At 39.5% G+C, this 12,444-nt stretch overlaps 2 protein-coding genes across 9 annotated transcripts; one reads left to right on the top strand and one right to left on the bottom strand.

Annotated features, from left to right (window-relative positions):
• Positions 1-1,222: 1,222 nt before the first annotated feature.
• On the top strand, positions 1,223-4,387 carry LOC116266269 (alpha-L-fucosidase 1-like). The gene is made up of 3 exons (XM_031647414.2): positions 1,223-1,928; positions 2,893-3,129; positions 3,564-4,387. Exons 1-3 carry the CDS (start codon positions 1,339-1,341, stop codon positions 4,327-4,329), a joined length of 1,593 nt encoding a protein of 530 aa, XP_031503274.1. The 5' UTR covers positions 1,223-1,338; the 3' UTR covers positions 4,330-4,387.
• A 1,337-nt stretch (positions 4,388-5,724) lies between these two features.
• LOC116266029 (U11/U12 small nuclear ribonucleoprotein 31 kDa protein) lies at positions 5,725-10,477 on the bottom strand. Of its 8 annotated transcripts, XR_004175237.2 has the most exons (3): positions 9,638-10,477; positions 7,891-8,018; positions 5,725-6,446 (listed from the first exon to the last, which is right to left on the bottom strand). XR_004175237.2 is itself a non-coding variant. In XM_031647087.2 (2 exons), the coding sequence occupies exon 1, from the start codon at positions 10,418-10,420 to the stop codon at positions 9,656-9,658; it is 765 nt and encodes a 254-aa protein (XP_031502947.1). In that variant the 5' UTR covers positions 10,421-10,477; the 3' UTR covers positions 5,725-6,473; positions 9,638-9,655. The 8 variants fall into 8 exon arrangements, 7 of the variants coding, with proteins under 7 accessions (XP_031502947.1, XP_031502946.1, XP_031502951.1 ...); XM_031647087.2 differs by lacking the exon at positions 7,891-8,018 and having other exon boundaries at positions 5,725-6,473; XM_031647086.2 differs by lacking the exon at positions 7,891-8,018.
• Between the last annotated feature and the right edge of the window lie 1,967 nt (positions 10,478-12,444).

The following is a 12,444-nucleotide window of genomic DNA, read 5'->3' as shown; positions in this document are numbered from 1 at the left end:
TCTTTTGGGCAGTAGAAAACCCTGATCACCCATAAGACATTTGATTAATATTAGTCTCTCTTTCTTTCGTGTTTTGAACAATTGACCGCAACATGTGCGGCCTCATAACATAGGTAGAAGTATATAGAAGATGTCGAGTTGAAGACCCTATTTGAAGGTTGAACCTCTCTTTATGTTCCTCCTGGGTTCTAGGCCTACTCTGGGATAACATAGGTAGAAGTCGCACAAGTGTCGAATCAGCAACACTGACACCCTTGGGGCGACTTTAAGCTTGAACTTTGTTGTTTGGTTGCCTAATCTTTTGCTTAGTGCTGTTGATTGGCATGATTCACCCAAAATCCATTTTTGTCAAAGAATCCTATGCAACAAAGTATATAAGAGGTAAATTTTCGCAGTTTTGTTTTGTGAAACCGTCATGAAAATTCATATAAGTTGGTCTGAAATCTGACTCAGTCTCCAACAGTCTCGTATTTTAGTTTTTAGGGTTTGATCTTTGTTGAATCAGATTACACTAAGAGTCTATCAATGTGGGAAGATTTGACATCCAAGAAAGCTGAACTTTACCGTCCATGTAAAATTTTGGGCTGAATTGAAACGGATTGTAAGATTTTAGTACGGTTAGCTTTGATTTTGGGTGAGCGAGGGACTAATCTCACCATTGGAGTGTTTTTTTTTTTTTTTATGAAAACTTGCATGTGAGTGTGCTTTCTTCTACCCTTGTTTTTTGAAGCACAGAAAATTGTTGTTCGTAATAGTTTGAAACTTACTCATCCTCTTCCCATGATTGCACCAAACCCTCATACAATTAACTTATGATTGTTCTTACAAGTGTGGCCTGATTTGGATATAATCTATCCAAGTTTTTTAGCATGATCGCATCGTTTTCGATAAGTAGAATTTTTTTTTCCGAAAAACAAAGAACAATCCAGAATTTTGCTCCGAAAACAACGAAAAATTTACGGCCGTCGGGAGATTCCATCCGACTCCTGTTACAAATTTGTAAGATTTTTCGTTCCTTGAAACCTCATCCTTGTGAATAAGCAGAACGTTTTTTTTCCAAAAACAAAGAAAAAATCACGGCCGTCGACATATTCCATCCGACTCCATTACAAGTTTTTAAGATCATTTCCTTGCTTGAAACCGCGTAATGTCACGTCTGAGTCGTCTGACTTGCAAAAAAAAGTAAATAACAATTAATGGGAAAGGTTATTGAAGTGAAGCAATTATTGAATCCGATCATCTCCTCGACTAACAAGTAGCGAGCCAATCAAGGTCCTCCCGAATTGCAGCAGCCAAACAACCCGTTGTCTTCTACCATCTGTTTGGTTGCGCCATGGAATGATCTCTCTCTCTCTCTCTCTCCCAGAGGAGATGAGACCAATTCTCCGTTTGTTCCCCTTCCTGCTCCTGCTGTTGCATCATCATCAACGCTGGTACGAGTACTCGACCCTGCTCGCGGAAGCAGTAACTCTGCCCCCATTGCCCGTTAGGCCCATCCCATCTTCCTCTCAGCTCTCATGGCAGCTGGGGGAGCTGGCCCTCTTCCTCCATTTCGGCATGAACACCTTCACCAACTCAGAGTGGGGCACTGGGCACGCCGATCCTTCCCTCTTTAACCCTGAGGCCCTGGACGCCAAGCAGTGGGTGAGGGTGGCAGCTGATGCTGGGTTCTCAAAGGTCATCCTTACCGCCAAACACCACGATGGCTTCTGCCTCTGGCCGTCCGCGTTCACCAATTACTCCGTCAAGTCCAGCCCCTGGAGGGACGGCAAAGGGGACGTCGTGGCCGAGCTCGCTGCCGCCGCCCGGGAGGCCGGTATTGGGCTGGGGCTGTATCTTTCCCCCTGGGATCGGCATGAGCCCGTGTACGGTCGGACGACTGAGTACAATCAGTTCTATCTTGGGCAGATGACGGAATTGCTCACCGGGTGAGCAGAAGTCTCTCTCTCTCTCTCTCTCTCTCTCTCTCTCACACACACACACACACACACACACACAAGGTGTTAAAACCAGGTCAAAAGCAGTTGTGGAACAAGCAGTTTCTCTTTAAAATATTGTGAATTAGCAGCACGGTATGGTCTTGTTTAGATTACTGTGTTTCGTATCTATGGTTTATGAATTGAAATCGTCTCTAGACATGTTATGCTATAAAACACTCGATTATGGTTGCCTAAGTCTCAAACATTTTAGAAATTTGAAGTTCAAATTTTTCGGGGTGTGTGGGGATGCATATCTGTTGCATTTTGATTGTTTTAAATGAGTTTTTTGGATCAAAAATTCACATTCCAAACTCAATTGTAGCTCTCTATCATGAACGTTCGAGTTGAGGAATGGATGAGTTTACACAGTGCTTTTATTACGCTTAGAGCCACAACAGAGACCTCAGAATCAACATTCTCGTGTTTTAGATTTCAGGTTCAACGTGCTTACTTCATGCTAATGCAATACTACTTTAAACGAGAACTTACTGTCACATACAGATACTTCATGGTGCACATAAAAAAACGTCTGACATTGTTTAACTCGGGATGCTACAATTTACACTAGATGCTTCCGATAAGCTAAAATAGAATTAAATTGCTAGTTGAGTGAGAAACTGCCTCACATTTTCAGGTGGTCACGTTTCTTATTCTTGTGAGGTACTTATTTGTCTATTAAGATAATTTGCTTTTAACGAAATGTTCCTTTTATTGAATTCTCATTCCTATTTGAAGATGCATATATGTGATGGAAATGAATAGGCCCACAGGATGCATGGATGCCCTGGCATACAGTATTTTGTACATATTGTTGAATCGCATCCTTGCTGACATTGACAATATTGTTTGGATAACTATTTGTTGGCTTTAAAGGTATGATTGTAGAATAATGATCCTTATTTAAGCTTGACAGTTATGGTGAAATCAAAGAGGTCTGGCTAGATGGTGCCAAAGGAAAAGGAGAGAAGAATATGGAGTACTTGTTTGAGGACTGGTTTAGTGTCATTCATCAACTTCAACCAAGTGCTGTCATATTCTCAGATGCTGGACCAGATGTTAGGTGGGTTGGTGATGAAGCTGGGGTGTCTGCAACAACCTGTTGGTCGCCTTTCAATACATCCCTTGCCAGTATTGGTCATACAGATTCAAGGTATGTCCTCCTGTTCACCTAAATTTGAAGCTTAATTGATGTCCTTTCCCGTACAGGCTAGAATTTTCTGTGGAGAGTTGTAAGATAAAACAAGATGCAAGAAATGTTCTCCCACTAATGTTCTGAGTGACCATCAAATGGAGGAAATTATGTTGAACCAGCATAATTATGGGAAAAGTTAGATGATGTTTTATCTTCAAGTTTTTCCAATTTAAGCTTGGGCACTGTTTTTGTGTGCTAAAGTCTCTTGTGTATATTATTTAGCACTTGTATGCACATGAATATAGCGTGGAGGTTGTTGATGCAGTAAAAGTTTCAAGGACAATCTTATAGTTGACATGTTTAAAAATCACTAACCCTTCGTTTACCATGGTCCTTTTTTGAATTGAATTGCTGTTCAAATTTGAAGCTTCTCGTTGCTCCATGCACGTCAGGTATTCAAGTGGTGGAGATCCGCATGGTCATGATTGGGTTCCACCTGAGTGTGATGTCTCCATCAGACCTGGTTGGTTTTGGCATCACTCAGAGCATCCGAAGTCAGCACAAAAGCTGCTTGATATTTTCTACAAATCTGCTGGTAGAAACTGTCTTTTGCTATTGAACGTTCCCCCAAATTCATCTGGCCTTATATCAGAGGAAGACATTAAAGTGTTGAATGAATTTGCTAAGCTTCGCAAAACCATATTCTCCCACAACTTGGCAAAGAATGCCATAATTACTGCTAGCAGCACCCGTGGTGGAAAAGGAAATCGCATTTACAATCCTTACCATGTTCTCGAGGAAACTGTTTATTCTTACTGGGCTCCTGAACCAGGGCAGTCTTATTCTGCTATTTATCTGAATTTTCAAGAAACTGTTTCATTCAATGTACTGCAAGTCCAGGAGCCAATCCAAATGGGCCAGAGACTGATTAACTTTCATCTTGATATTCTGCATGATGAGCAGTGGCGAAGAATAGCATCTGGTACTACAGTTGGCTACAGGAGGCTATTGTTTTTCCCCATTGTGAAGACAGAAAAACTGAGGTTTGTTATTGATAAATCTAAAGGTGATCCTTTGATTTCATATCTTGGACTCCATCTGGACCACGTATCTGTTTTTCCTCACGATGAAAGAAATTCTTCAGCGAAGCTGAATAGTAGTTGTATTCAATTAAACGTGCATAACCAAAGTACTTATTTGAGCAAAGCGATAATGTAAGATTTGTATGTGCAAACAGATACTATAATCCATGTTTGTTCATTTGGGGCTTTCTAGACACCGGAGGTGCATCACCAGCCAATACTTTATCTTATAAGGATGCAGTCGTGCAAGGTCATGAGAAGCTTTAAATTTGCAGTGATTGTGAATGTATACCAACATAAGAAAAATAGAAAGTTCTGTAGGTATCTGGTGATCTATTTCATTGAAATATTTTAACTTTCTTAGTTCACTTCAGTCAGCAGTCAAGTGACTCCAACTGGTTTCCTCAATCATGCACAGATTCACACACACACACTCTCACATGCACACAGCTGCAAAAACAGCATTCTTCGTGTATGATGATGAGCTGTACTTGATAAGTCTGTACAGTGTTGGAGTTAGGTACAGAAATAAAGAACTGGCTGTTTATGCTCTTCTTGCCATTTTAAATAGAATGAGTGCAAACAAATGTAAAAATGGTTGTATGATCCTTTGATTCTGACAGCCTAGGACCTAGAAATGTTTTGTGGACATGCTTTCATAAAATATTTGTAGCTTCTCTGTGAAACATTAGATTCTGAAAGCTATTTGGCACTCTGGCACTCTGGATTCTGGACTATTCCAATTTAAACAGCGCAAATTTAGTCTGGCAGATTTACATCTAGCATTAGTTTCATGCCGCCATCAATTGATCAACCTTGTCATAGGTTCTGCAGTACTCTATTCCTGCATTCACAGATAGCATTTAGAGGAATCTCTTGCAATTGATAAGGGTTGAAGTATTGTCCGTAAGTTCAGGGATTCCTGAAAGTTCCTAATAAACAAGTTCGTTTTTACCTCCCAATTTTGAGATTTCGTAAGACTAGGTCAAGCTTATACTTTTCTCTTTCTTCATTCCGAACGCTGCTAGATACCATTTGACACTCCACTGACTGCATCAACATCACGTACCTCCTATGGAATTTGTCTTTATAGTATCCGGCCACGAGATTGAGTTCAACAATTTTTTTCCACTAATGTGTATTTCGCTGTTCTGTAATTGGCCACTTTATGGAATCCTCTTGATTTCTTTTTTATCTTTTGGACTTGTTAGATCTTCTGGTACATAAGAATAGGGATGTAGAACCCTTTTTCGTTTCATTCACAAAATGACAATATTAACAAAGTCGACTTATAACTCAAGGGATATGTAGTTTGTTGCATTTGGCGTCGAGATTTATATGCGGCCTTCTTTTTTCTAGTTTTTGGCAGAGGTAAAATTTGTTTTCCTGCATTTTGAAATCTGATAGATACAGATCTCTTGTGGTTCTTTAAGGCCGTGGGTCAACCCCCGACTTGATTCTTGCTCATCTAGCCACGAGGTTCCCATAGATTTGTTTCATACAGACAAACCATGCTATAATATGCTAGAGCTTATGAGGAGGCTAATTGATGTATTTTCCTGGCCTCTGTCAAAGGTATTTGAAGATGATGATGTTCTATTTTGTAATTACAGAGTTTGACAATCAGAAGTCCATTGAAAAATAACCGGGACAAAAAAAAATCCGCACACAAACAGGCAGAGAGAGAGAGAGAATCCACCCACAACTGTAGGACATTAATTCCGACGGAATTGTACACAACCACCTCGAGTGGCTATAACAGGTGTAGTCCCCTCATATTTTTATCCGATCAACAAGCAAATACAGATGGCGGTAAAGAATCCGCTGCATCCACGGATTTGACGAACTCTCCATGTCCAGGTGTCCTCTCTTGCAGTTCTGCTGGCTCAGGTGTTCCCTCACTTCCACTCTTAACAATGCTTCAATGCAGCTTTTAAACCGGATAGCCACCTGAGACGGCCCCTGAAGCTGGAACTGTTGGAAGAGCCACTAATTTAGCAGGGAATTTAATAAATATCACCTCATTTAGAAGGCATCTAGATGTGGATTGTGGTGTCGGCAGTTGCGATGCTAACACGACAGTGAATGCCTTGGATTCCATAGGCAGTCTTCTTCAAGAGACAGAAGGCATAAAAATGAAACATCAGTTGCCAATCGCTGTTCATGTTCTTGAAGGTACAGTTCTCTCACATTCCACCGTTCCCAATGAACAACAGTACAATCTACGTACCACACGAATAAAGGTGCCAGCGCCTGCACAGCATTTTTCAGAAAATATACCTACATGTGCAGCAAGAGTATGTGTGCATGTATTACGTTTGCATAGAATAAGCTTATGTGTAGTTTTTTACATATAAGATATATAGATATATGTATAAAATAAAACTAGAGCATGACACTAAAACAGCCAGGTGCACCGTACTGCACCTGCACCAAATTGATTTAGCTGTGGCAGCCTATTAGACGAGTCTGTGCGACAAAAAGTCGGATGCTACAAGCCAGGTAAACAAGTACCAAAAATATGCATATTTATGAGAGTAAGTATTTTGGTTTACATTGTGGCACCAAGTGGAGGAATTTCTGTACAAGCTCTCCTAGAGAGGTTCTATTTTTTGCATCACAAGCTTGCATACGAATGTCGAACAGACTCCGGTCAGAAATTTGCACGAATTGCAGGTATTACTTTTGTAACTACTAAAAAAAAAAGGTGCCAAAACACAGGTAACCCGTGACCAATGAGATCCCAAGCTAGTTGATGAAAAGAACCACTTAGGTGATTTTACAATAATTTTATGGTACAAAGTTTTCCTCTGAACATACCAACATAAAAGTATTTTCAGGGAAAAAGAAAAACTGGAAACATTCATAGGCCTGGTTACAACTATAGGATGAAAAACCTAGTCTAGTCCTGGATTTACCATCCTCCTCCTCTTTGTGCATCTGGGTGGTGAATTATCACAATAATTTCAGGGATCCTGTTAAAATTTTAAAAAATATTAGTAAAAAAGATTACGAAAGGGAGTTCTCTTCACTACAAATTTTCTCACTGGTTTAGTCTTACATTATAATGAACCTATACTAAGCATAAATAAGCAACCCAAGATGTGGCAGGATATGAATAAATCTAAAACTCTAGGAAGCATTAAAAGTTTCAAGAGAACAACCACGAGAAACAGTAAAGTTGCAAAATATCATCAATAATAACAAAATATTGTTTGTATTAGCCACGTGTTTGACTGTATTCAAACACAGATGAGTACAAGACAACATTTACCACGGCTCCAAGAAATACATCCAGTAACGGGCCACACATATTATAAGGAGAACATTTGAAATGAGTGTGGTTATTAAAGATCATTATGGATGAAAATTGAGTAAAAACCCTAAGATAGAAAACAGCCACATGCACAGATGGTGGCTTGCAGATTCTTAACTTTTAGAACAGACATAAAAGCACAACAAACAGTATGTCTAAACGATGCCATAGAACAGAAAATAGCACACAGACGGTAATGAGAAAAGAAATACAAGGTTGATATGAGGAAAAATCCATTTCGATAGGACCTTTTGCTCTGTTTCCATGAGTATAATTAAAACATCTTTAAAATCAAACCAGAATTTCAAAGTGCAGACAGTTGATTAGGAGAAATAAAAGTGTGGATAAGAATTAAACAGAGAAAATAAACAGGATTTTTACATTCCAACATTCCAGTAAAGCGGTTGAATGTATTTATATTGACCCTCCTTGGAAGTGCATAGTCATAAATTTGCAGCCACGTGATAAGTTCCTCAACGCTCATAAGCAAGCAAATTCAGGGCCTTGTTCTGTAGTACAAGAAAAGTATAAATGATGGTCCGTAACATGCATTCTCTGTGGCAGGAAAAATGGTGGAAAATTTCCTTACTGTTATTAACATGGTACCAGAGAGTTCACAATAAAAAGCTTGAAATGTAAGCAGAATGTGATCAATAAAGAACAAGAAAGGCTAGAAGATTGATGAATTGGGAAAAAAATAGAAGAATCAAGATTGTGAATAGAACAGAGTTTGGTGAAAACTACTGAGAATTGAAGCCACAAATGTGACCAAGAAAGGCTAGGAACATTCATCAAAAGGAAAAAGTAGAAGAATCAAGATTGTAGATAGAACGAATTTTAGTTAAGGCCACTGACTGTGCTCGAGAAGTGACTAGAATGGTTTTAGTGACCAATGAGTCTATACCCAAGGTGTCACATAAATGTTTGATTTGGAAACCAATGGTTGGCCTGCTATTGATTGAAAATTGCACCTTCACATCATAATTGACCAAAAGAATATTTATAGTGTGGCGACAATGCGTATCCGGTTATCCTCATTGAACACCTATAGTAGCTAAAAGCACTAGGTTGATCTAAGTGGTGGGCCTCGAAAAGGCCTAGTCAGGGGCATGTAGATGGGCCATGGAAAGAGAAGGAACAAGCAGAAACTGGAACACGGTTTTCTACTTATATTCATTAAAACACTCAAACAATTTAGGATATTTCAAAAACTATTCCAAGGTATGTAAGTAGAATATTCAGAAATAATCAAAACAATGCATCCTAAGTTGCCTAGGTACTCTAGTCTAGACTGTCTCTGACTACAATATTCAGCACATTTGGCTAATCTTAATACACATCTAACTCAGAACAAGCTTCCTGCCTCAACATCAATAAACACTGTTGTGAACCAGTTTAACAGGCATCCATGTGCATTCCTTGATTTCTGTTCACAAGTCATCGTTGCTCCCTTTCTATCAGTTCATTAGCAGATATTTTTCTTTTCTAAACATGTATTTGTTGATACAACGGTGTATTCATATAGAACAATTCTTCCCCTCAAGAAAAATTCTTCAGGGCTAATGTACACTAGCAAGATAAGTTTTGTGTTTCGACGGCTTTAGATACACTTACGTGCATACGGGCAGTGATTTCACAGACAAAGTGAATGGGTCATAAAATCACCATCTTTATCTCTTCATTCGGCAGAGATTTTGACAAGGCAAGAATACATCCACATGGACTATACTAGATTACCATATGTAGGAACCAGCTAAGAGGAGGTAACACCACACGTTACAGAGAGCCTTATATATCAACAACCACTTGCAAATGGATGAAAATTCAAGGAAAATTGTGATAACAGCAAACTACTGATACTTAAGCGTCCATCATCCATCTTCCTTCTTTGACATCAACACTTGTGGGATTCACTGGTTGTTGATCCCGTAACCATATGAAATAGCAAAGGAGAAGATACATAAGAATCAAACTGGTCGTGTAGATTTTTCGGATTTCCTCAGCCACAAGGCCTCGCACTTTTAGACAAAACTAAAAAAATCAGCCAGAAGCTCCAAGTTTGAATCTCTAAAAAGCAATTGCATATGGCTGTTCATCGACAAAGAGGGGGCAAAAAATATAAAATTACCTTACGCCACATGAAATGCTAGTCATCATCACCACTTTCGTCGCTGAAATAGCTGGATTTCTTAGCGGCTTTGGTCACCTTCTTCTCGAAAGAAGTCGTCCTCTCATCAGCTCCCCTCGGATCAACGACGGACGCCCAATTGTCGTCCTCGAATCCAGGGTCCTCCGCGGTTTCTCCGTCGTCGGAGTCCCATCCTAACCTCCCCCCTCCCTTCTCCATCTGGGAACCACGACGACCCTTTTTGGACGGCGGTGGACGTTCCCTCGGGCCCAACTGATTCTTGGGGCACTCGTATGACAGGTGGCCGGCGTCCCCGCACTCGTAACACCGGCTCTTGTCCTTATACACCTTCCGACGGATGAACTCCGTGGCCCGGCCGTTATCGACGGCGATGGAGGCGGTTAGGGTTCTTCCATTCAGGACCTTCCCTTGCATCTGCTGGGCAGCGTTGAGGGCATCGGACCTCGAGACGAAGAGGACGAAGGCAACGCCTTTGCTCTGGCGGGAGACCCTGTCTTTGAGAACGGTGACCTTGGCGACCTTGCCGAAAGTGGAGAAGATGGTGTGGATGTCGGAATTGGTGAGGCTGTAGTCCAGGTTGCTCACGTAGACCGTGGACTTCGAGGGGGCGAGACCGCCGCTTCCTCCTCCTCCTCCTCCTCCTCTTCCACCCTGGTGGTGCTTGGATGAAGACGCTGATGACGATGGGACAATAGGATTCTGCCGACAGAAGTAGAGCAAGTCATCGTCTTCGTCTTCACTGTCATTCCTGTTCTTCGTCATCTCCCTCCGCCACTGTCCTCGTCTCCTCCTCCTCCACCCCCTCCGGTCCTCCACCGTCTCTTCGTGGAGCAATTTGGGGTGAAAATGGATCGGGTTTGGACCGGATCTCTTCACAGTTGAACCACTTTGTTTGGGAAAATTTCATTACCAGCCAACGCTTCTCTTAAGACACGAAAGCCGGTGCATTTGTTAAAAAAATAATTCACCCTTCTTGTTTGAAATTATAGAAAAAGAAATTATCTTTATTTTGTTCACCATAGCTGACATACGGTAAAATTATGTAAATTCTTGCTTAAGTTGTCACTAAAATTTAGATTCGAAAGATAAAACTCACGTTTGAGATTAGGACTACGAATCGGGCTCCTTAAATAAAAATTTCCCAAAGTTTAAAGGTCAATAAAAATTTGAACATAAAAGGCAAAACCTGCGACTTTCTAAAGTTCGTAGAATAAGTAAATTGAGCAAGTACAAGTACAAGAACCATGTAAGTTGATTATATAAACACTTCAATCAAGTATTATGTGTAAAATTATATTTTCAAATTTATGTATAGATCTTCATTCATGCACACTTGGACACATTATAAATAATAAGGGTTGGTATGCAGTTAGTATCTGTTTCGAACTCGCATGGCCTACTCGTACTGCATAAAGAGGCACCACTATACAAGTTGTAGCAGGCAAAAGTAATTATCCTAAAACACCAGAAGAAGCATGTATGGTTTCTGTTTTTTTGTTGAATGGTAGGAAGAATGGCTCCTTTTCAATCAACAAGTTTTGAATTTATCGCTTGCCAACCATTAATAAAAGTTCTATTTCAGTTATGCTGACTCGTTGATATCGAGCCTAACAGGAAAACTCTTTAATCTGCACAAACCAAACCTATTTATCTGGACGACCGTACACGCAGAACAAGGAAAAAGAGTTTAAGAACTATACAGGATTTTCTCTTTGGAACCTTTCACAACTTTGCTATTCCAAGGTTACAATTTATGCGAGCACGGAGTGCAGCTTCAACATGGTTTAGTAGGAAAGTATGAGAGTAAGTCAAAATAAAGTTAACATTTTATTAACAGGATATAAAAGAAAGGGCACATAAAATTGACTCCAGATACTTAAGCCATATGTTTTTTTTGTAATATTGAGGACAGAGCAACAAAGCTACCAATTACTCGTAACCTTTACCATATAAAATTGCACTTTCGACTAATAAGTTGCCTACATTAGTTTCAAAATTGGATGAGATGTAAAGAAATATTTGACTAGAATGAAAGCTAGATCAAAGGGTGCTCTCTCTCTCTCTCTCTCTCTCTCTCTCTCTATATATATATATATATATATATATATATATATATATATATATATATATATATATATATATATATATATATATATATATTCCAGGCTTCCTAGCAATCAGACATCTTTTGACATATATATATTCCAGGCTTCCTAGCAATCAGACATCTTTTGACCAGAGATGTTACTGTTGTCACCTTAATTTTTTTTAAAAAAGAGTGTATTTCATTTTCACTCAAATCTCAATTATTTCATCTGGATTTAATTTCTGGGTCTTAAGCTCAAATCTAGACCTAAAATAAATTCGCGACTAGTCAATCCAAAATAAATCTTTAGACCCTAAAATAAATTCGTGACTAGTCAATCCAAAATGAATCTTTAAACTCTTGTCTGACCTCAAACACAAAATTAAAATTCAAACTCAATTTTGAAGCAACTCTTGGATCTGAATTAGATCCAAAACCTAATTTTAGATCCAAATTGAGAATTTCAAACTCAAAGTCCAAAACTGACATCAAAGCAACAAAATTTGATAACCGATATACGCACAGGCACAGACCTTTGTTCTTGATTGCTCAGTACTTGATAGTCAACACAAATCCACAAGGTGCCATTTTTCTTTTTCTAAAAGAGCATTAGGGCCTTCAAATGAGCCCTTGATGGTTGGACGAAGTCGGTCTGTAGTAGTTCATTCAACTGCTTTCTAAGTTCTTCTAACTTTGGAGA

Source organism: Nymphaea colorata, chromosome 12 (genome assembly GCF_008831285.2).
Source record: "Nymphaea colorata isolate Beijing-Zhang1983 chromosome 12, ASM883128v2, whole genome shotgun sequence".
NCBI lineage: Eukaryota > Viridiplantae > Streptophyta > Magnoliopsida > Nymphaeales > Nymphaeaceae > Nymphaea > Nymphaea colorata.
This window is presented reverse-complemented; position numbering and strand designations above follow the sequence as displayed.

What these genes read in the sequence shown, in the direction of transcription:
- LOC116266029 (XM_031647087.2), bottom strand. Translation starts at nt 10,420, where the DNA reads ATGACGAAGAACAGGAATGACAGTGAAGACGAAGACGATGACTTGCTC.
- LOC116266269 (XM_031647414.2), top strand. Translation starts at nt 1,339, where the DNA reads ATGATCTCTCTCTCTCTCTCTCTCCCAGAGGAGATGAGACCAATTCTC. An exon ending in ATGACGGAATTGCTCACCGG is followed by an intron (nt 1,929 to 2,892) that starts GTGAGCAGAAGT and finishes TAAGCTTGACAG; the next exon opens with TTATGGTGAAATCAAAGAGG. An exon ending in ATTGGTCATACAGATTCAAG is followed by an intron (nt 3,130 to 3,563) that starts GTATGTCCTCCT and finishes CATGCACGTCAG; the next exon opens with GTATTCAAGTGGTGGAGATC.